Below are 25048 nucleotides of genomic sequence, written 5' to 3'. Positions count from 1 at the left end.
AGAGAACAAATTCTAAATCTAAGCCTAATCTTCAAGAAGCATGCATGTAAATTGATGCTAATAAGGTCTTTCATCAAAAGCTGCTATCATCTTTTGACAGGGATTTGGATTCTCTTTACTCCACTTAAAAAGGGTATCATTGTGTTTTTTTTATTTTAAGATAAAAAAGGGTATCATTGTTTCTTTAATTATAACTATAGGGTACTACAGTTGGTTTGCGTAGGTATTAGATTCCAGAGATGGGCCATGAACTTTTCAGTTTGTAGTTTTATTGGTCATTTGAACATTCAAAAACAGTTGTTTACTTTATAATTACTAGAGTTAATGGATAAACACAATGGAAAAAGTTGGTGTGCTTTTTCTTGAAAATAATGGAAAAAGAAAGGTGTTTATGGTTATTAGTCTTTCTTGTTTGCCGTTTTAGTAAATGTGTGCCATGAGACTTCAGTGGGCAGGATTCCTGGCTGGAATTAAGAACCAAATTCCCATGAAATGTGATGATTATCAAAAGATAAAACAGCTAAAGAAAAAGAGAATTCTTTTGTTTTTTTGGAAGATCTTTCCTTGAAGCACGAACTGTTTTTGTACATGGCTAAATCAAAAGTCCCTATGCATAAAGAAGTTGAAAGAAAAAGAAACATAAAAACATGAGAGGGGTGGGGGGTAACGTAGAATGGGTCCATTTAACTTTTTCCTAAGATGATCACAAAAACAGTTCCTGTGAACTTCCATGGAAAGCTACAAATTAAGAGAAGTCCCCGTCATTTCCCTTAATTCTTGTTGCTCCATTGCTTGTGGCCAGGCAACCATTTGGGACATTTGGGACTGAAGTAACTGGACACAGCCCTTGAGTTCAAAAGTTCAACAATGGGAGCAAATTTCACACATCTTGGAGTCTTGTACTGGTTAATTGAAGCACCTAAGCTAATGGCATAGTCCATCAGCTTGTCAAATGTCCCTGGTTCAACAATCTTGATCTCAAGAGGTCCAATTGATTTGTCACATACACGCCCTTGGCGGTACACACTGTTGAGGGACTCTTCAATGGTCAAGCAACAGTCTTCAAAAACTGAGGGAGGAATTGGGGTGGTACCATTGAGGCTAAGTTCCCAGTAGAGCACATAGTGGCCGGGAATTGTAGTGGTATCTCCAAAACTAGTATACTCAGCCAATGTTGCATCAAATGGCAGCAAATGGTTCACTGCATTCTTGACAGCATTTTGAAGTTCAACCTCATCAGTCTTATCTGAATCAATGCTCAAAACCACATTTTTTCTGCATACGAAATTGAATTGCGGTGCCTTGTTCTTGAACCCTGCTACCCTTAGCACATCACCAACTCTGTAACGGTAAAGTCCTGCAAAATATTAGTTTTAACAGTCAGTATATATAGACAAGTGAAACTATACCATAATTCTTAAAATGTTAAGTTGATGTATCTAAAAACTCACCTGCATAAGTGGTGACAACAAGCTCATACTCTTGGCCAAGCTTAACATCAACAAGGTTAACCAATTCTTGTTGTTCTTTCTCATTGAGAGATTTACGCACAGAAATAGAATTAGTGACCCCATTGTTTCTGTGAACTGGCAAGAATTCAAAGTAGGCCATGGTGGGAATGAGAGTATAGGAAACTTCACTTGGCTTGCAAAGAGGCTTCAAGTTGACCCCAAAATAGCATTCACTAGATGCATACATGGTGCAGACAAGAGGGAGGCTATTGCTATAGTAATCAAGAGTGGGAATATACTGTGACATGGTCCCTGTCACAATCACATCCACATACTTTGTATTAGGCCATAACCTTGTTATGATCCCTTGCCATGAATCTTTGCTACACTCAGCCTCAATAAAATCAGCTAGTTTAGGATCAGGTTTCAGGATTTTCATGACAGCCTCTCTGACAGATTGGTCAGTGATTTGGGCATCAATGGTTCCAGTTCTAATATCATTGCAAAGGAAAGGCCAACGTTTTTCAAGAAACCTGATGGCCCTAATGAAGCCAGAGGCAAAAACAGCACCAACCCTGAGAACTTCTTTGTGTTGGCAAAGTCCACAAAGCAATTGAGAATACATGCTTTGGTAAGAATCAGGACAAAGAATGGTTTCATTTGGGCTAGTGTAGTTTGTGTAAGGGTCATATGGCCTATTTTTGAAATGGCTACTTTTGTAGTAGCTAGTGAGAACTGGGCGTGCCACAAGGCCACCAGGTGTCTTAGCCTCGGATTTTATAAACAAAAAGTACATTCCTTTGCCTTCGTCTAGACCAGGAACAAATTGGCTCATAACAGGCATCAATAGGCTATAGAGCAGTGACCTCCTCCCTAACTCCTCTTCAATTGTTGGCATCAACTTTCTCTCTCCACCTGATGTCCCAGAGCTGAAAAGAACAAACCAAAACTACCCATTTAGCCAAAACCAACTAAAAGAAACCAAACAAGCCAGAAATTTTACTGACTATTATGACAGTTAAGTGGTATATATAATCAAGTTTAACAATTGTAACTGTTGTAGGTGTCCATAGGACTCCACAACAGGAACAGTCATCATGTTTTTTTTCTTCTTTAAGCCAAAAACAGCTGAAAAGTCAAAAAAATCATTGTTTTACATGAAAAACAGGAACTTTGAAAAGGCCTTGGAGCAGAGGAAGTAAAAACAGGAAAGTTAAAGAAGAAATCAAATTTCACATGTAAAAAAAAGGGTTGCTTCATTTTCATATCCTGACCTTGTCAAGAACTCAGAAATGGGCTTGGAACAAAGGATTGGAGAGGTGTCACCATTGGCAATACGGTCAATATCAGGCTGGATATTCTCATAGTTGATGACGGGCATAATTTTTTTGAAAGTTTCTCGATCAGTGTGACCATTGAGGCCATGTCTTTGCAAGTACTCAACATGAGCATTGCGTGAAAGGATCTCTTCCAGGACTTTCTTTTGAACTTCATCAGCGTTTGAAGTCACATCTTCAATGAACTGAAGGGTTTTCTTGTTCTTCAATTCCAGGTTGTAATCTGTTGGCTTTTGTGTGTTCTTTGGTGCTTCTGGCATGTTTCTGGTTTTTGTTTTTGCACCTTTGAACCAGAAAAAAAGCTTTCAAAAATGGGTTTTAAGCCTTTTAACAGCAAAGAAAGAGAGAAAAGAGAGGTTTTGATTTAGAAAAGATGGAGTCTTTGGTTTTGGTTTTGGTGTGAAGGAGAAAGAAGAAAGGAGTTGGGTATATATAGAGGGAGAAATGAAGCTGACTCAGCTTAATTTCTATACATTGAGGAGAGTAAACAATTACTAGTATAAGGAAGGGCATAAATGTCAATTCATCTTTTTCCATTTATCGATATTTTCCCATTTTCTAGCATGTCTTCAAGAAAAAGAAAATTTACATGTGTTTTTTTTTTTTTTTTTTTAAGTTTTTGGTCAAATCCCCTATGCTTAAATTAATAATAAAAAAATAAAACATTTAAAATTCCACAATTGAAATGACTTGCCATCAAGTTTTATCCCTAATTGACCAATTCCATTGGCACACCAAAATCTCATTTATCACCTCATTTTATCGTTTTAAAACAAATACTTTGCTTTTTATTCTTTTATTTCAAGAGTACTATTCACAATTTAATTTATAAAAAAGTTTAATTTATTTGAATAAATATCACATTTCTAAAATTTTTAAAATACATAATTAATTTAGTGAGAAAAAAAATTCAAGACTCATATTCTTAAATTAAATATGATAATTTAAATATAATATAATGATACATAAAAAATAATATAAAAAATATAAAAATGATTTTATTTAAAATTTTAATAAAAAATATGTAAATTTAGCAAAATTTTTTTTAAAAAAGCATGTTTTATATTTAATATATTAAAATTTTTTTGATATAATAATTTTTATATTTTATAAATATTTTGTACTAAAAACACACATTATCAATGTATGTTCTAAGTACATTTCATAAAAGAGTACTTTAAAATGTAAAGAAGGAAAAAAAATTTTATCCGGGCAGAAGAGGTTGACTGGCAGTGTCCGGTAAACGCGCAGTAAAATCACCGGTTACAAGCTGTCTCACAAAATACCGACAGCCATTTCCTTGATTAGTTAAATTTTATTTTTAATTTTTTGACTTGCATTTCCCGGTGACTGAAAAACGGCGTTTCTTGTTGAAGAATCCAAGTGGGACCAGCCAGCTGGCTGCCAAACTTGATAAGTTGACACGTGTACGAATGCGAGTTTAGTTTCTTCACGTAGTTTATTTTCGCTAGGATCGGCTTCACAATTCATTCCATCGGCAAACACTCGGCTTCTATACTATTATACCCAACATATGTTGGTATAATATGGGTATTTTCGAAATTCACTTTTAAGTTAGCATTTTCCCTTTTTCAGATTTCGTGTATTTGGGATTAACTCAAATAATAAAATTGAAATGAAATTAGAGTACAAATTGAATTTAAATTGTCATATTCTCTTTATGAATTAAATTTCGATATATTAATTATTTTTTATGCATAATTCACGTCAGATATCAATAAATTAGGATATTTTATTATAATTTTCAATTGAATAAGAATTTTAACTAAAGCTTATGCTTATTAGATATTACTGATTATAATTTAATTTTTGATAATTTTAAATATATAAAAAAATTCATTTATAAAATTTTGAAAGTAATATAATTATATTAACTAAACAAATAATTTTTAAAAGATAGTATAACATAGTTGTGGTCTTTGATGTACATTTATGAAATAAAAATACATTTAATACATAAGTCAAGGGTTCCATAAATAAGATATAGGTATTGACTACAATGTAGCATTTATGAAATCTTGATTATTGATGAAAACATAATTCATATGACTTTGAATGTATGGCCCCTCATTGTGGACCATGGGCAGTTTCATAGGACTTTGACTTGATATTTAGGTACGTAGCCATCTATTATAATATATAATATATATCTCGTACATGAGAGAGGCATTGATAGTATATTATTAAGAGTCCAAAATTAGTTTAAAAAAATAGAGTTACTACTTAAGGCTCCATTTGGTAATTTTTTTTTTTACTTTTTACTAATTTTCTTTTATTTTTTTATTTTTTTTTTCATTCTCTATTTTTTGTAATTATACCACAATAAAGTAAAAGTATTTATCAAACGGAGTCTAAGTAGTTTGATATTTAGTTATTTTACTATTGTATGTGAATAAAGATAACTATAAGATAGAAAATAACAAAAAAAATAGTTATTAGCTCGTAAGCTTGGAAAGCGGGGAAAAACTTGATAAACTAACCAAGAATGCATGTGGGGTGTGAGAATAGACACATAACTAAATTTTGCACCAATATTGCCATGACTTTCTTTTTTTTTTTTTTTTTTTGTAATGTATTAAGAAGGCATGTCTTAATTGCTAGGGTTTCATCAAAAGATCTTTTAAAATAATTTAAAGAAAACACCAAGATATTATGAGAAATATTTTCAACCTAACTTGTGAAGATTAATCGAGCTTAATTAAAGTTAGACTTAAAGTTTTGAAAAAAATGATTAAGAATTGAAAGGTTTGGGTTTTAAGTTTTTGCTATATGTGAAACGAAGAGTAGATACTTCCAAAAAGGTGGGTACTTGACCGTGGATAATGTGAATCATGCTTATCCATCACTTTCCCATTCTTACATCACTTTGCCTTCAATAGATTTTGTCTTTAGGGATTGGCCAAATGAAAGGGTTAATGTCAAATTTTTTAATTAGGTTCGATAGACTAATGTTTTCGTAGTATCACTCAACTTAAAATTTTTGTCAAAACTTAATTTCATATTCTGTCATATCTTATGTGTCCAAATTCGATCACTTTGAAACCTTTAGCATAAAAACTACAATGAGTTGAGCAAAACATTTGCAGCATTGTTTGGCCGATCTTATGCATATTTCATTGCATTAAATGTACATCGACAAAAGGCAATCAACATATGAGAGGTCCATTAGTTTCTCACATCTTTACTTACTATGTTAAAATCCATCGAAAGGGGACAGCTAATGATAAAAATTTCGTACGAGAGTTTTTTCAAATCGAAATCTCACTAACAATCTTTGACAATGAAATCTTGCATAAGTTTTCTTGAAAAGCTTATTTGTTTCACTTGCTTTTCACAATATCACTTTGACAAGGATGTTCTAGCTAATTTGATGATAAAGGGTGCTCAAGAACACCAAGAAAATTATACTACTTTGAACTTAGTATAACCCATTTGTCCTTGCATTTGATACCTAACGTATATCCAGAACTATCTTTCGTTTTTTAGGTCAAATACAAAATATATATAACACAAGCAATGTACCCAAATGTCAAACATCGTAGACAAAGTGCCACTTGAGTTAACCATCATTAATTGACATCGTTAAATAGCATATTAATCATGTAATATATTTTTTAATAAATTTGTTAATTTTTTTATTTGATCACAATTTTTTATAATTCATTCCAAATATAAGTATCGGAATTGAATTCATGGAAAGAAAATTACAAGTAAAATAAATGTGAGTTGTTCATAATATATATATATATATCTATATCATGAATAATAAATGAATTTATTCTTCATGGAATCATGGAACAGATTCATGGAATGCCAACTAATGATATTTGATGCTAACTATTTATGTTAAAACATGGCTTTAATGTTGTCTCACCAGTTTTCTAAAGATATTCTTACCACATTACCCTTTTTTCTTATAAAATTCATACCCTCCAAGTATATATGACGTATATATAAAAACAAGAAATTACATAAATTTAGATGATCCAGACGAAATAAGAATTGATGATAATCGGCGATTTAAGAGGAAAAAAACAAATCGCCATGTTAGTGTATGGCCACCGAAAGTTTCACACACCATATCATACCCCATAATTCAAGAGAACTTGTTGGGAAAAGGGTTACCAAGTTTATGTCATTGCCACATCATCACATTACCCTCCACCAAGGATGTCTACACTTTTGCCACGTGTATGAGCCCTACTCTTGCCACCACTTGTCCACGCCCTTTTGGCCTTTTGGCCACTGCAGCAAATCCGACGTGGGAAAAACCCGGCTTCGTTGACCGGTCAAATGGACTGCCCCGAAACATTATCCGATGATAAAAAATCATCAAATACAATAAATAAACATTATAAATTAAATTAAACTTTATTTTTGACGAAGATGAAAAAAAAAGTGGGACCTCTATGCTTGGTAGGGGGGAGAAATTGAGTGCACCAAAGCAGGTAGGACCCGAGCCAAGTGGGGTGCATAGTGCTTGGTGAGGGGTGAAGGGAGAGGGGCTTTGGGGGAATGTAATGTTAAATTGTTTTTTTGGGGGTAAGAGAGAATGTGTGAGCAATAGGGGGAAGTGTGGTGAGTGTGGGAGACAGAGACAGTAATGCAAATCTTGGACCGTTGACATTTCATCAAAATTGATATTTTTATTTTATTTTCTATTTGTTTTTAACATCTCGAGAAAAATTTTTAAGAAATTAAAATTGGGTGGGAAGAGGATATAATTAATACTATGGGAAAAATTATATCTAAAAAAAAATGTATTGCAAGTCAAAAGAAAAATATAAAGTACAAAAAACCATATCCAGTCCTTGCTCTTCTCACTTGTATCCCATTATCCCATCTTTCTACCGTTTATTTTTACATAAAATTTCAACGTATATAATTGGTTTTGCATGAAAAAATGAAAAAAGAAAAGAATTTGGTGTTAAAAATTAGTTATAATTTATATCTATAATAATATATAAAAGTACAAATGTGAAAAAATTTTTAATTGACGAAAATAAGCATGATTGTTAATTATATTTTTAAATTACAAATTTGATAACATTTTATTATTATTTATTATGATTTATAACGACTAAGATTGGTTAAATCGAGCATAAAGCTTGTTAAACATAATTTCATGCATGCATTTAGTTAATTATAATTATCAAAGATACATAATTAAACCACAAAATCACATAGAAGATCACGTGAAATGAAGTTGCTAAAAAGGTGTTATATATATATATATATATATATATATATATATATATATATATATTCTCTTCAATCTCACACAGTGGTTGAGATTTGATCAATCATAGCTCTAAAACATGTAGGGTAGTGAATGTAGAGGGAGAATTCCATATATATAGTTTTTGTTAGCAAATTCCAGCCAAGCAACACATAAAATATATATATATATATATTCATAAATTGAACCACAAGTCTATGATCTTTGAGCAATATTTTATGTCCATTCACAACTTTGACACCTCAAATTTTATATCCATAACTTTTAAAAATATTTCAAATTCATCAAATTCATCAATTGTCATTAAAATTTGAAAACATATACCGTCTTAGAACCAAATGTATATCCATGTAAATGTCACATTTGCGTAAAAAAAAGATAAAAGCCTCTTTGATTTTTTTACGAAAAATATATGATATATGAACTTTTACATAGCGTTGATATAACATATTTTGTTAAATTTGTAATAGTGATTTGGCGGAATTTATAAAATTTAGAATATTTTAAAAAGATAGTAGATACAAAAATCAAGTTTTAAAGATCATAGATGAAAATAAAATACTAAACAAAAGTCATAGATTTTTGGTGCATTTTATTGGACATTTTGTAACCTAGATTTTTTCAAACAAAACTAAAGCATAATTGGGTTTAGGGAAACCAATAATGTGGTCCCTAATATCATGTCGGCATGCATTTAGGTCGTGGGAACGGGTAGAAAATTGCTGCCATTTGACAGTTCAACAACAATGGAGGAGACATGTACATTTTTGTCAGATCCACAAAGGGAAGAATCATCACTGCATCGTTAAGGCAGGATCTTGCGCCTTAACGTGTACATACATTTTGCTCTTTGGAGTTAAATTAATTAGTTACGATGATTAAGCAAAGTACGAATCGAGGCATTACTCGATGTTAATTGGCTGTCGAAAAGATTCAAAATCAAAGGTTAATGTTAAACTATTAGATAATCACATGCAGCTTTCTTTTAGTTTTTAAGGTTATGGATGTATCATCGTCTCCTTCCTTTGACACTTCAAAAGGTCGTTGGAGCTTGTATAATTTCTCTTCTTTTTATATCAATGTAATAGTACTTAATAATGGATTTAATATAACTTGATTGCTAGGGTTTGAAGCTGGCGAAAGAAAGAGACCGATATGATCAATCTGGAACGAAATTATACAAGTATTAAGTTCAATTTTTTTTGTTATATATCTGTATCTTACGAGATGATATATATGCATAAAATTTTAACAAATAAAAAAATATTTCTCGTTGTCCAAAATGAAATCATGGTTTTACATGGTAATTAATTTTTTTGTCTTTAGTATTGCCTATAGGAAGGCAAAGCTCAGCTCCCAATTCAAGCAATAATGGAGTACTATAAGACCATCCAACTTCTTTATCAATTTTGGTTGCCTGCCTTACCTTGTAGAATTATTTTCTGTGGTATTCCTTTTTATCTTCTTCAGGATGACAGATAACTAGTCAAGTAGCAAAATAATGAGGGTTTTGAAGACATATGCTAAAAGCAGGAAAAAGATATATATGGTGCCTTTCTTAAAGGTTTTTCATCACAGTGCTTGCTTTTGTGTGTATCATCTCAAAGTTTTCAATGCCCCCACATATGATTTTCTACATGTCTATATTCAAGATTCTCATTATTTGAATTTCGGCTTAAGAAAATTAAGGAATAAACTTGGATTAATTACAAAATTTAATTGGCAAAATTTTGATTAGTAGTATTCACCTCCATTGTTTCTTTTTTGTGAGAAAAGTGGCATTGCACCAAAAGGAAACTCCTTCGCACTGTACAATTCTGATAAAATTGAAGGGCTTTTTGCAATTGGAGTTTAAAACAATTGCAATGCAAGTTAAATGGTTGTTAAGCTTGTGAATGTGGTATAAACTGAAAATTTTCCATTCACTTGTGTCTTTATTCCTTTTTTGTACATTTGGATAAATCAAGAAGGAATAAAGAAGAATTTAAACTTAGAACATTAATAACGATAGTTAAGGTGAAATTTAAATTGTTAAAAAATCATTAATCTTCTGTTATCGTATTACACAATATAATTTAAATGTGCAATGTCATTTCAAACTTTTTTACTTTAGTACTTTACAACAAAAGAATCAACAATTAGGTCACTTGATCATTGACGATTAGTGAATAATAATCCTATTATAGTATCTATATAGGAACCATAAGTGCATCTCCTTTAAATGTTTGTGCCCTAAAAGATTGATGTTATATCATTCTAATTGGGAAGCAACTTCATGCATGATAAGGTTAAATGACAAGACTTCATGTTTTCCTCTTTTTAGTGCTTTTTCCCTTTACTTTCTTTCTTTCTTTTCTTTTTCTTTACTTATTTTGCTCAAATTTTGGAAGAACATGTACGTTAATATCTCTTACCGTCACATGAAGGTTGCCGACAACCACTAAAAACCTATCATCATATTTAGGAAGATGAAAATTGGAAATAACATTGTATAGCTACGAATAATGTTGGTACTTGCATTAGTTCCAAATCCGGACATGTCCTTACGATCCCAAAAGGAAAAAAAAAAAAAAAAAAAACCTTTATGGATAAAATGATATAGCCATGTTCTCCACTTCATGCACAAGCACAAGATCGATGACTCACAACACCATTATAGTATAAAAGTGAAATTGAGCATCGAGTTTCCACTTTTCAAAAGAAACTATCAAAACCCCACTAACCCAAAACTACATGTTAAAAATTATTTAAAAAAAAAAAAACAATGTCTTACATGATTTTTTTACTTTTGACATGAACATTTTAAAACATCCACACGATAATATAAATTGAACCTAATAATAAATAATTTATATTTAATGTACTACAAGTTTAAAAATTGTACACTCTCACTACTTCTAAAACAAGGGTCTAATCGAAAAATTTTACAATGTTGATTGCCAACAAGAGAAAATCCAAACTCCTAGATATCATGCATTGGCATGAGGAAGTCAAGTCTTTATCTAAGTGCATGACTCCTCCCTAACATCAAAAAATGTTTGCCCTAACTTTTTGCTTTAGGCAGAGGTTTTTTTTTTTTGCTTGTTTGTTTCACTTTCATGGATGTTGCTATTTTACCCATTAGAGCAGTGGGATGTTTAACCTTCAATTGGTATTTACTGCTCATGCACTCTTGTCGGTCAAGTGCCGCAAAAATTAGGGGACAATGTTCATGTCTCTGTTACAAGTCAATCCTAGAGCCACATATGGTGGAAGAATCTAGAGCTATTAGTGTTGTATATGAACCAGTGACCAGCAAAAGAGAGATATGCCCCAATTATTGTGTCACTGCCCTAAACTCACATTTTGAGGAAAAGAGAGTTTAGGGTTACATCATGGTTAGTTTGTAACATGTTAAGTATCAAATTTATAATCACTCACACTTTTAGCTTTGTTTTGGTGGAAAGATAACCTAAACAAATTGTTTAGTGCCTCTATACCTTGCATTATGGGTTTAGAAAGTTGATACACAAACCTTAATAAGATTGTTGACCTGAACATATCGAATTTCTAAATTTCGATTTATGTGTTGTTTAGCTAAAAAGTAATTTGCATAAATGTTATTTACATAAGTCCAAGTTATCGTATTTATAAAATGATTTAGGGAGATTATCTATCAACGATAAGATGCATTATGAATTATATATCACATTGGTATCGAATCTATCAACATATATAGAAATTTTATAACATACATAAAAAGGTTAACTGATACTATTAAGAAATTAGAGGAACACTTTTTTTCTCCATTGTACATCACTGTAAGTAATGATTCTGTCTATTAGAGAAAACAGTGGCCATGTTTACTCAAGCATTCAACTTTGAAAACTACTTTATATGTTAATTAAAGCAAATGCCAACAGCACCAGGATGAAATCTAGTTGACTAGAAGTTCATGCAAAATTGCAAGGGCATAGGAATATAAACATATATTACTGTTGAAAACATAATGTATTGTTATCAGAAAGAAAAAAGTTTCACAAAAAGCTGAAATGAAATCTTTCTTTTGAATTAAACACAGAATCTAAAGCAACTTGGATTCTAGCTGGACTCAGGTTCTAGACATTTGTGGGGTAAACATGGCGACAATGATCAAACATCTGGTTCAAAAGCTTTTCAGAATATGATTACTGTAAAGAATTCTTGTTTTAATTGAAGGGTTATAGGACTATGATCATGTTTGTGGTGAATACTACAAAAATGAAAAAAATATATTAATATATAAATCGGAATAAAATAAAAATAAAGTGCATGCCAGCAATTTGTTGAATGAGTTGGTGGCTTAAAAAGAAAGACCTTAATAAGGAATACCTTCCTAAATAGGAAAAATAAATGGGATTTAAGAAAAATCATGATTGGTGGTTTGACAAATTGATTAATTAATTTTTCTTATGAAGCAAAAGGGTTTCCTTTAATTAATAATTAATTATTTAGTTTTCCCTCCTAAGCTAAAAAAAGGAAGAACCAACCAAACGGGCGACTTGGGTTGTGGCCATAAACCACATGGTGGTTCTGATAAAATGAGTTTGTCGGCTCACTTTTTGGGGCTTGGATTGGAAGACTTAAGGGACAGAACGTTTTGATTATGGTCTAGCTCTAGCATGTAGAAGAGGATAAACATTAATCTAAAGTTGAAAAAAAAAACCATGACAAGATGGATCATGAGGGAAGGCAAGGAAAAAAAAAGTAAAAAAAAGAAAGGAATTTTAACCCAAATCTTAACAAAAGCTAATGAACCAAATCTTAACAAAAGCTAATGAATAAGACTAACTGGCTAGGATTTTTTAATGTTTTTGATTCCAAGGCAACAATTCTCCGTATCGTTTAACATTAGTTTTAGATTCCTTATAGATTTACTTTGTTTTATTTTTAGTTTTCCTAAATCAAAAGCATTTTTTAAAATACAATTTTAGATGGTATGTATGTGCAGTTTTCTCACTTATTTTATTAAAATTTACGTTATGAATAGATGATAGAATTAAATTTTTTTTTTTTTTGATCGGCAAAATTCTTACAATATAAAAGGAGATTGACAGGGTTAGAATCCAAGTCTTACATGCCTTATCATTGAATATTATTTTTTAAAAATAATTATATAAATCAATTTAATTTAGTTTAGATTACAAAGTAATTTTGAATTAAGTTGATTTAGACAAATATTGGAGAGAGGGTATAAGTCGGGGAGTACTTAATGTCCAATCCCAGTGAGATCAATTTGCTTAGTTAAAACCTTTCAGCCCATCATTTCTTGTCCCTGGTTAGGCTAGCTAATGGGGTCCGTTATTGAGCGAACACCCGCTTGACCACAAGTACTTAAAAAACCAAAAATAAAAAGTAAATCTCTTTTAGATGATGATTGAAGTCATTTGCAATAGGGGCAAATACTCAAAGCTTCATCACCCTTTGCTTCTTGTGTTTGGTCCATTCTTTTCGATCGTTCTTTTGGGACGAAGAGATAGAGGTTTTAGAGAGAGATGATAACAAGGGCTTTGGAGACCAGTTAAAGTGGGGAACATATTCATATGCAAAGTTGAAAAAATAAAATTAAAAAAAAAAAAAAAAACAGTAAGCACATAGGCAGATAGGATACATGACTATGTTCCTCACTTAAATGGGATATCAATAAATTTTAGGCATGGTTTTGGTTTTGTTTTTTGTTTTTTTTTTTTTTTTTTTGGCCAATAGACATAGTTTTAAGAGGTGGTTTGTGGACCATGCATGTCTTGGAAAAATGTTGGTTTGTCTAGATAGTGCTTAATTAGGATTTTTTTCATTAAATAAATATAATTTTCTCTTTTTTTTTTTTTTGACTTATGGTTTGCGTTTTTGTAATGTGTAGATGAAAGACGGTAGGAGGTTGGAAGGTTTTGATTGGACCCATTTTTGCAAATGCATCTAAAAAGGGAGGTGGTGTGCTTTGTCCCCCCCCCCCCCCCTTCTTTTCCCCCTCCTTTGCAATTGACCACCCATGGCTACTTTGTAAAGGGAATTGAATAATTATGCCTTTTTGTTTAAGTATCATTTTTGGCTTTTGGCCCCCCTCCTTTCCTCTCATTTCCTCTCTCCCTTGATTTCTCATGCAAGGGGTGGGAGGTGGATGAACACAAATTAAGCAGAGCTTTGAATATGCCCCCACAGCCATCAAACTCTTAAATGAATTCTACCTGTTATATGATGGTAGGTATGGGTTAGTGGTACCTAGACAGTGAATAACAGCTACACCACTGCCAGACAGCCACATTCAGCAGCAAATTTCCACAACTTCAAGGGTGTTGTTACCTTTTCTTTCCATCTTTCTTCAAAATTTAAAAAAAAATGATCAAAAATATTTTCAGATTTTGTTTGGTACTCTGGTCTTAATGTAATTTTGATAACTTAAAATTGAATTAAATTATCAAGTTCAATTGGTTAAAATTTGTTCTCTTTAACAAAGAGATTTTGGATTCAAGTTTTGCCCGTGATCATTTGTTGAGATTATCTCGAATATATGACTTATAACAATTTAATTTAGACTGTCAAGTGCTGTATATTTTACCTTCACTTAAGGGATTGATCACCCTATCTATTTTCGGATTTTTTCTATATAAAAAAAAATAATAATAAAATTGAATTGAATCCAACATTTGCATTTCAGATGAAAGAGATTAATGTCACAAATGCTGGATTCATTTTTATGAAGTGAGTTTAAGGATGGTCAAGGAATAATATCAGTATTAAATAATTCAATGTCTCACCCTGCAATTTTTTGGATATTTTTCTCATGATATAATTTTTCTTATTGTTTTATGTATTAGATGTTCAATTATTTACTTGTAAGTTGTGATAGAAATAAAAAATAATAAAGTACTAAAAATTCAAATCCAATATTTTATCAACAGATTACGTTACCGTTGGCATTGATTATTTGACTGTAGCCTACCAGCCTTGTTTTCTTGGTGAAGGGTTACAAGAAAAAGGAAAAAACGTAAGACCATGTTGGAAAGAACCACCAAAAGTTAGACAGAAACGACTGAGATACTGTGATTGACAATGATTTTGATTCTGTTTCTCTTGTGCTTTTCCACACATTAAGAACAAAGAGTAAGATGTTGGTTTATACATATTTGTATTTTCAAGATTCTTTTGCTTGTCCTAGAATTAAGGATAAATAAGCTGTCTCACTCAAACACTGAAACATCTCCGTGCCAACAGCAAGAAGCAGTTACTCGTATGCCTTGATTTTCTTGACAACCACCGACAGTTATACAAGTATATAGAACCATCTGAGGAACCAGAAACAAGCTTCTTCCCATCCATGCTGAAATTGCACTTAACTGCAAATCCTGATACTATCCGTGGCTTTCATACCTTTTATACTTGTCTAGCTTGAAGAGAAAATGGCAATATAATTTCCACCAGATTGGGCCACAAAAAAGGGATCAAATGGGTGGTACCTAACACAAGGACAAATGTAGGCTTCCGCATAAACCAGAAACAAAACCAGAATAAGCAAAGTTGTTACCTTCTATGCATTCATTAATATTCTATACACAAGTCTAATTACCTATATTCCAAAGACAAGAAAATAGCATCTAGCTGTCTAAGCCATATCTTACATCTCCTTTTATATTTAAAAGGGAATAGAAGTGACACAAGAAATTGAAGAACATGACTTTAGTCCGATGGAATATCAATCGTACAGTCTTACACGGGTATAATATTTTGACATGGTTGATTGATTATGCATTTTTTCTCTTCCATACAAAAAGCAATAATTTTATGCATGTATGTGTGTTTTAATGACAGGACTCATGTCAAATTCTAAAGTCATGCAACTAATTGAACCTAGCTTAAGTTGATAAGTATAACTCAAGAGGCAGTATTCAAACAACTCTATTAGAACCGTCCAACGTGAACAGCAAAGCTAAGTGGCAAGTCAACAAACAAGCCAATGGCTCATTTGTCAAAGTTTGTAGAGACACTATCTTAAAGTTTGTGCACAGGTTTTCTATGCAGCAACTCTGGCTCTCCGTTCAATAGTTTAAGGATAAGTGGATAACTCTTGCTAAAGTAGAATTCTTTCTTTTTAGTTGATTTACTTGGTGTAACCAAACCCAAATTATAGTTACGAGGCTTTTGTGATTTGTGCTGAGAAATTATTAAAAGACCTATAAATCTAAACTAGAAGTGCTATTTGGGTTAGGGCAAAGCATAGATATAAGGGCTATTAGCCCCCCTTAACTGAGTCAGCAGATGCTTTCACTGTTCTCCTTAAAGCATTGGTCAAAAAAGGAAACAAGGCGGTTTGAAGCATAAAGGAAAGGGAATGGAATAAATGTTGATATTATACAGATATATGCTGAAATGACAATTCCTAAAACAGTAGGATCCAATAACTTGAAAACATAGTAATAGATAAGTATGCATCCTTCATTGTGCTGCTTCTTTTTAAAATAAAACTGCTTTAAAATATATTTTAAAGTATCTATTCATTTTGGTTAGTGATCTGTTAACAACCATAATAGGAAGCTATGCTAAAAAAACAGTATAGCAAAAGGTTATACTTTTAGGTTGGAGGGTAGCCATATGCTAAACTTTCGGCAACAACAAAGAAAGGAGAACGATGAATGAGACTAAGAGGAGGCAATGTGAGGTGGAAATAGTTTTACCATAAAAATCTCAGTAATGGAGACTAAATGATGTTGAAAGGCATCTCTAACCTGATTAGACAGCAGAATGCATCTAGAGATGTCCCAAAGTAATAGAATTTTCACTGACATTACCCCCAGAAACATCACTGGAAGATAAAAATTGCTTCCCATCAACGGTGAATTCAACATCAAGAATTGGATCCAGACCTCGAATATATAATGTACCACCTTGCCAGTTCTAAGATCCCACAATATGAGTTTGCCCTTTAATCCCCCAAAAAGGAACAGGTTTGAGTTGTCTAGATAGGAATTTTATAAATCTAACAACCTGATCCTTTTTAAAATTCTGTGTTTCAAGTCCCTTTTTAACATCAATCAACTTTGATGAAACGTCACATCCACAAGAAAGTACAAATAACCCATGTTGTGACCACTTAATTCAAGCTTTCTTTTGATCTCTGCTCCGTACATTCCATACGCAGATTGTTTGATCCATCCCAGCAGAAGCAAGTCGATGAGCTGTAAACTAACTACAATTAGCAGATCAATAAGGCCAGTGGCACATGCAATAAGAATGATATATGAACCGAAACTTGAGTTTCAATAGTTGAAGTGGCACTCAGAAGTTTAGACCAATAAAAAAAGGCACTAAAACAACATCCTTGCAACTGAAGAGATTAAAATACAAAGTCAACAGTTTTAAAAAATAAGAGCATACCCTGAGTTGGTGACCAATGAACAGCATTAACAGCTTTTGCATGGTCATGCAGGGCTACGGACAGCTTCTCAGGAAATTGACTTAGTTGAATATAGCCCATTCATCTATGCTGCATTGACGCCAGAACATCATTCAGAAGATCCAAAACTGAAATTCTTCCTACAACTGAGAACAAGAATTTACTGTATCAGCTAGAAAAGGAGACAGGTTTCTACGATTATAGTAAAAGTTAATATGGACACATGTAAACAGCTTATGAGTACATCAACTTAGCATAAGCATTACTGTTATAGACACTATTCCATAAAACTATAGAAGATAACAAGCAGTCTTAGACATTCTGATTTGCCCCCTTTTCACATGATCATGATAAGGAAGCAAACACGAATAAATTTGCTTCAATTCATGAGTTCTATGAATTGTTGAAATTTCATTTTATGTACAAAGGAATATTCAATGTTTTTATTGTTTCCATTTTTGCTCTAAACGGAGATGATCATAACAATCAATAAGCTGGTCAAATATTTGGAATTTATTGAATACTTCTTTCAATAATTCGAGGGCTTATACAAATTCTTGTTCTGGTCCTTGGATTAGACATCAAAAACACTCAAAGATACAGATATGCAACTCTCTAGCACCTACATACAATGCAGCTCTCTCTCTCACTGATTTGACTAGACCCTCCATCAGATAGATTCCAATCACAGGAACAAAACCATGTTAAAATTTTCTTTCTATCATTCAAGGGCTCATATCTATTTGCGTTTCGCTTCCCAGACCCTCTTTGAAGCTCCAATCTTTTAAGGGTGTACACAAAGAAAACACAAGCAATTCTAAATCAAGCCGTAGAATAGATGAGTAAGATATTATCATATTAATACCCAAAATATAAATATATATAAGATCCATCAAATAGATCAGGCACAAGACATAGGCAACACTCAAAATAAAGCACTAGTCTTTGAATAAGAATATCGAATTATATAAGGAATAGAAAATAGATTGCAGGGCAATTGAGCCTCAGCCTCCTCCTTTCCAAAAGGTAGTAACAGCAATCAACTTTACATGAAAAATTCTAACTTTTTCTTGCCACATAGACTTCTCTTTAAGCATTTGATCAAATGGGTCATCGCCAATTCAATCCCAAATTTCTCCAATTGAAAAAAAAAAAGAAAACAAAACAAAACAAAAGGTGAGCTTATAATTGTAAACACTAATTATTTCATCACTAACAAGACAACCCATTTCCTCTTTTACTTAGTTTTCAACTAAATAATCATCAAAATTGAAACTTTAAACCCCCCAAAACAAACAAAAACCAAAAAAAAAAAAAGTCACTAATAAATAAAAGGCCGCTAAAAGCCTGGGTGAAGAAAGAAAAAGGTAAAAGCAAGAATTACCTGTCTGAGTGGTGAAATGAGGATCTGGTGATTCGGGTTTGGTTCAACAGCCTGGGAAACGGAACCGGGAAGTGCTTGCTCCCTCTTGGATACGTATCTGCCAGGAACCGGAGTTTCTCCTCTCCTCTGAAGATTCATTGTGGGAAATGTGCATTCAAGTTTGGGCCGTTTTGAAGGGCAGAAAGGAAGGGTGATGGTTTGCGGGTTCGGGTTCATCGTCAGAACTGTTGTTGGAGTTGGCTTTGCAAAGGAGATCCATGGCTGACCTGAACTGAAAAGAGTGCATTTTCCATTTTTACTGACGCGGCCATTTTAGCTAATCTCCATTTTTGTGACCAAAACGTCAAATTGGGCCAATTATTTTTGGATGCAAATAGGTCCAATTGGTTGAGATGTCGTTTTGGTCTTTGATTAATAAGCCCATAGTTTTACAAATTTGGACCTAAGGATGCTGTTCCAAGCCCATATGATTCCTCAATGCAAGAATTGTAATATTGTGAGCTAGTGGCCATAAAAAATATGGACCTAAAGGTGCTGATTTCAAGCCCATAAAATTGCTAAATGGACCTAAAATTGTAATCATTGTGGGCCAAAGACCATAAATTATGGGTCCAAGGCTGCTGATTTCAACCCAAAGCATTGCTAAATGGACCTAAAATTGTAACATATGTCGGAAAATGACCATAAAATTTGGACCCAAAGTTGCTGATTCCAAGCCCATACACTGCTAAATGGAGCTTTCCTTGTAACCAGTGTTGATTTTTAGGCCAGTTTTGATCATGTTGATGACTATGTCTTGGACTTAGAAAAATGAGTTGTGGGTGATCCATACCCTTAGATAAAAGAAATTTCTTTATTTATATTTAATGGATAATGAAAAAAAATGTATAAACTAATTGTAGAATTTTCAAATTTTATTTCCTGATACTATAGACAACCAATCATTTAAGTATTATATTAATTAATAGATTTATAATTCAAATATTACATTAAAAATTTTTAATATTTAAATGTTATATTAAAATATTTTATTATAATTTGAGGATCATTAATGACATTAATCTTATTTTATATTCATAGAACTTGTCATACAACAATTTTCTCTTTAATCTTATGTGCTAATGAAACTGAGATAATCCAAGGTCAGCTCCTGTTTAGGTTTTCCCATAATTAACAGGATCTGACAGAAAAATGGGGGGATGGCCCTAAACATTAATGATGGCAGGAGAAGAAAGGGAATGTAGCAAGTAGGTCCATCCAATCACTCCTCTTCATATTTCCATCATGATCCCTTCAAAAAAAAAAACCCCTTACTTTTTCAGGCTCCTCATGGTCCTACTCTTTTAAAACTCTAGAGAAAAGAAACTTTAATCAGATGTTTATTTATATATAACAAAGGGGCAATAATATAGCACCCCTTTCTTTTATTAAGAAGAAAAGAAGTATATAGATTTCTTTTTTATTGATGCAAATATGAGGTCATGCTGTCAAGCTATTGGCCTAGAAACTGACCCAACTGCCCTAAACCTCACAAAAATCTTATAGGACTGTAGATTCTTCCAATCAATTTTGCAGCAATAACTGCCAAATGATGGTACTTCAGGGAAGTTTTGATATCTCTTGCCTGATTCCATTGCCCTCAAAGGGACAAGAGTATAGTTTTAGAAGAGACAATGAGGAAAATGTTGAGCTCAATAATTGCATGATTCTTCATTTCAATTATATGTGAAAGACAAAACAAAAAAATGGTTTGACCCCATAACTAGTAATGTAATTCTGATTCAAGTCCAATAGCATAACATGCATGAACTAATAAAACATAAAACTCACAGTATTTGATTTAATGATATTATTTATGATTTTTATTAGATCTGATAATTTATGTATTTATATTGAGTAAAATATTAAAATTTGTATATTTATTTCATGTTTTATATAAAAATTATATATTATAATTTATATCAATATAAAAACATAAAATATATATTTTTTGATTTTGTTAAATCTATGTATAATTATTATTAAAATTTTAAACTGTGTTACTTTTACATTCTATATTCATACTGTATTTGTATTGTATCACTATATGATATTTTAAATTATCATATTTAATTTATATTAAAAAATATAATTCAAAATTTTCTTTTCATTTTTAAAAAATCTAGCAAAACGTATATGAAGAGTAATTATAACCCCAAAGAAACCAAAGAGAAAGAGGAATTACAGTAGAAACCGACCAAAGAAAAAGAAAGAAAGATTTTTCTAAGAAAAAAGCATAAGAGGACAAGCAATGAAACAGCATTCAACACAAGTCTTCAAATATTGTAAGATTATAAAACAAGGTTTGTGAAAGGTGGGGGCCAATCTAAATGACTAAAACAAAATTCAATTCACTAGACTAAAAAGATTAGCTAGCTAAAGGAATGTTTGATCAAAGAGGGTCAAGACTGAAGATCCATGTCAACCCACCCCACCAAGGTGGGATGGCTAATTAGGTGACGAAACACATGCCCACTACTAGTCAATTTCTTATTTACTCATCATCTTTGTATTGAAAGATCATGACCTTAATATTTTTATATTTTTCGTGGTGGAAATTCAAATTACAATTTTCAAACCCCATGTGAGTTCTAACAAAGTCAATGAAAAGAGAGATGGTCGTTTAAGGCACAAACTCTCTTAAATCTTGCAATTCTTTAAAATTACTAAAAAAAAAAAAAGAGTGAGAGAAGGTTTTTTTTTCATTTCAAGATAAGGGTAGTAGACAAGTTTTAGAAAAAATTTATATTGAATTTAGAGATTATTTATCATTAAAAAAAATTATCCAAAAAAAAAAAATCTCTTACACGTGAAGTATTTGATCGTTATCAACTACTTGTATATTATTTTCATAGTAGATTTTTTTAGATATATCATCTTATTCATCTCAAAATTTGAATAGATATTTTCAAAATAAAATCTTTAACTTTAATTTTTATGTCTCTGGTTGAGACAATCAATAATAGTTTTATAGATAAAAATGAAGAGCACTAACTATTTTTTTCATGTTTATTTATTTGATTGTAGATATTTTATTAAAGTTCAAATCAATATAAACTGAAACTATTGTGCCCTAAATAAAACCCTAAATTGAAAGTGTTTTAGCCTACATGATGAGAATATAGCTTTAGGGAGTTGGTAAGGATGATTATAATGTGGACAAGTTACATAGGTGGGAATTTATATATAAACATTTGGTTCATTAAACAATGGGTAGACTTCTGACTTTATATTAAAAATAATAAAATATAATAAAAAAACTATTTTGCCATTAATTAAATATAAAATTAATAGATATTACTAGAATAAGAAACTAGGGATCTCCCCTTTTTTTTAATATAAAATTAATAATTTTGGTTGAATTATTTCTAGTTATTAAATATTTATATCCATAACCTCTTGTCTTTTTGGGAGAGCCAACAACTTTTAAAAGTTGGCAAATGGTGTTTTTGGCTATTATAAGGATCAAAGTGGAAATCTTACTTGGTTTTTTGTAGAAATGTGAATCATGAGTGGGGTGTAACGGCGATATTATAGTATTTTATGATAACCAAAGCAAATTTATATATATAAAAAAAAATATTGGCAACAAATTTTTAGATATAATATGTGTACATATAGGCGTGTATATAGATTGATAATTATAGATTTTGACTTTGGATGCTGACTCAATGAAGAATTTGACCTTGGATGCTGATTCAACAAAGGATGATGTCCTCGAAAAGATATTTTCGCAAACTTAGAAAATTTCGACTTTGAATCTTGATATAAAAATGATAACGATATAGAATGAAGATTTTTTTTTTATTATATAACTTAAAATCATAGACGACACAAGGGTTAGTCCAATTAGTAAAAATAAGAGTTAATTTTTTTTTTATCAACCAAGTTTGTAAACCCTAAACAAAACTTAAAATATAGCATCGATTGTATTGTTATATAAAAAATTATATATACCAAAAGAATATTTGGGTTACCTTCAAATTCATAACCTTATTCTAATTAATATATAGAGGGCTAGAGTCATTCCTTTTCAAAGAAATTTCAACAGGTTAAATCAAAGCCCCAAGGCCAAGAATTTAAACCACTCAATTTGCTCCATGCTGGTTTTCAACCCTCTACAAAAGTCAAACACCAAAATTATATCAGTTGACTCCTGTTGAATGGTTAGAATTTATTGACTTATGACTTAGCAAACAGATAGTCTCTCTTAGCATGAATCAATCACATCAAAGCATACAAGAAATATATTTTCTAGTGTTTGGCTTTGACATGCTCCATTTTATTAACCTTTAAATCCCTTTCAATGTCATCTAGCTACTTAAATTATAATACTGTATATTAGTATAATAGCATGAGAAAAAGAACTAAACCTACCCATCACAATCGAAAAATGCTTTAAAAAATAATTGCGCGTGCCATAATTTTTTTAATTTCAATAATTTTTGCTACGAACCCATTTAATCATATATATTTTTTAAATATTTGAAAGAAAAAGGAAAGGGTTTTTCTTTCTTTTTTTTTTGTTTTGTGGGGAGGGGAGGGGGGATTGAGAAAAACACATGGACCATAAACAAAACCGATCATGTCTTTGATGTTTGGTAGTAGTATTTGTTTTTGCTTTGTGTGTATTTCACTTTGAATATGATTTATTAATAAGACCCCACAAATGTCAGCTTTGTACCTCAGGAGTCACACTCTTTAGTCCTTCATTCACTCGTGTGGTTTGTCTCCCTTTAATTCTCTCTCTCTCTCTCTCTCTCTCTCTCTCTCTCTCTCTCTCTCTCTCTCTTATGCAAAGGGTCACTACTTTGTGTCAATTTTTTTAGGTGAAAGTCTTTCATTTTGTCTGTTAGCACACCCTAAGCTTACACATTTATGACATCATATTATACAAATATAACCCAAAGTTCTCTTTTTCAATCTATCTTAAAATGAAAAGAGTTGCCTCATAAATCCTTTTTTTTATAATTAAATTATAAAAAAATTGAATCTTGATCACTTAAATTAAAAGTTTAGCATTTTAGGGATAGACATATTTGTTAGTCTCAAACACCCCATCTACTATAAAGAGAAATGTTCTTTGATAGGTTTGGATTGATATATAAAAGAAAACATTTCTTAGTGTTGTCAATTCTGTCTTTTATCTCCTAAGAATATCCCTTGATTAGAACTTGAAATTAATCTCAATTTGAATATCTCAAATTCAATTTATATACGACAAAATGAGCATGCTTGAACGGTATAGAGTTACTGATTTTTCTTATATTATTCAAAATCTTATATACTAAAAAATACGAGGAGAGATCAATTTATATAGTGTAAATTTTTTTTTAGTTTTATATTTTTTAATATTTGATTTTAATAAATCTAAAAAATAAAAAAAAAACAAGAAAAATAAAAAAAGATTTAATTTCATCCCTTAAATTTATTAAAATCAATGATTAAAAAATATGTAAAACTAAAAAAATTTTATATTGTATAAATTGATCCTTTCTCCAAAAACGTTTATTCATCTTTTCCAAATGCCAATACAAAATTTTTAAAAAAAAAAATCTTCTTCGATAGTTACGAATTGATTGAAAAAAGAAAAATTTTGTTAGAATCAATCTATTCATCTTTCATCTCCAATGACATATATATAATTGATAATTGAAATTTGAAATGTGAATTTGAATATCTTAAATTCAATTTCTAAGATGGAAGGAACATGATTTACAAATGGATGAGAGCTATCTTAATTACCCAAATAATCCAAAACCAAATGTGCCCAAAACAAATTCTTTCAAATTCCATATGGATTAAGTTATAACTAAATACTTTATAGATGTGAAAAGATCATTTACATCAAAGGAAATAATGTCGTGAAGTGTTATAAACTCGAAATTTAACTAATTTGATTTATGCAATCACTTCTAAAAATAATATCTAACAGGTTTGAATTCCAATTTTAACATTTATAACTATTTTTTCTATTTTGGCATACTTTGTAAAAAAAAAAAAAAGGTTTTTTATTTATAAATTGTATATATTATATAATAATTTGTGAAAATAAACCATGCAACCAATTATATTAAATCAAAATATTTTGTTAATATTCTCGACATTCCTCATTTTTGGTAGTCGGTAAGAACGCATAAAAAGGAGGGGGAAATGTGAAAGCAACCAAAA

At 31.3% G+C, this 25048-nt stretch overlaps 1 protein-coding gene and 1 pseudogene across 2 annotated transcripts; both read right to left on the bottom strand.

Annotated features, from left to right (window-relative positions):
- Positions 1-521: 521 nt before the first annotated feature.
- LOC111275750 (indole-3-acetic acid-amido synthetase GH3.6-like) lies at positions 522-3190 on the bottom strand. The gene is made up of 3 exons (XM_022861265.2): positions 2726-3190; positions 1452-2380; positions 522-1357 (listed from the first exon to the last, which is right to left on the bottom strand). Exons 1-3 carry the CDS (start codon positions 3046-3048, stop codon positions 771-773), a joined length of 1839 nt encoding a protein of 612 aa, XP_022717000.1. The 5' UTR covers positions 3049-3190; the 3' UTR covers positions 522-770.
- An 11854-nt stretch (positions 3191-15044) lies between these two features.
- LOC111275751 (uncharacterized) lies at positions 15045-19262 on the bottom strand (annotated as a pseudogene). The gene is made up of 3 exons (XR_002688387.2): positions 18839-19262; positions 17436-17600; positions 15045-17236 (listed from the first exon to the last, which is right to left on the bottom strand). The product of XR_002688387.2 is annotated as an uncharacterized LOC111275751 (transcript).
- Between the last annotated feature and the right edge of the window lie 5786 nt (positions 19263-25048).

This window comes from Durio zibethinus, chromosome 25 (assembly GCF_047325235.1).
Source record: "Durio zibethinus cultivar Kanyao isolate XHJ-2024 chromosome 25, ASM4732523v1, whole genome shotgun sequence".
Taxonomy (NCBI): domain Eukaryota; kingdom Viridiplantae; phylum Streptophyta; class Magnoliopsida; order Malvales; family Malvaceae; genus Durio; species Durio zibethinus.
The sequence above is the reverse complement of the archived record's forward strand: the minus strand, read 5'-3'. Positions and strand labels throughout refer to the sequence as shown.

Excerpts from the sequence above, each read along its gene's own strand:
- LOC111275750 (XM_022861265.2), bottom strand. The coding sequence starts at position 3,048 with ATGCCAGAAGCACCAAAGAACACACAAAAGCCAACAGATTACAACCTG. Across the intron at positions 2,381-2,725 it reads ATTTCTGAGTTCTTGACAAG|CTCTGGGACATCAGGTGGAG; the intron begins GTCAGGATATGA and ends TGTTCTTTTCAG. Across the intron at positions 1,358-1,451 it reads TGTTGTCACCACTTATGCAG|GACTTTACCGTTACAGAGTT; the intron begins GTGAGTTTTTAG and ends AATATTTTGCAG.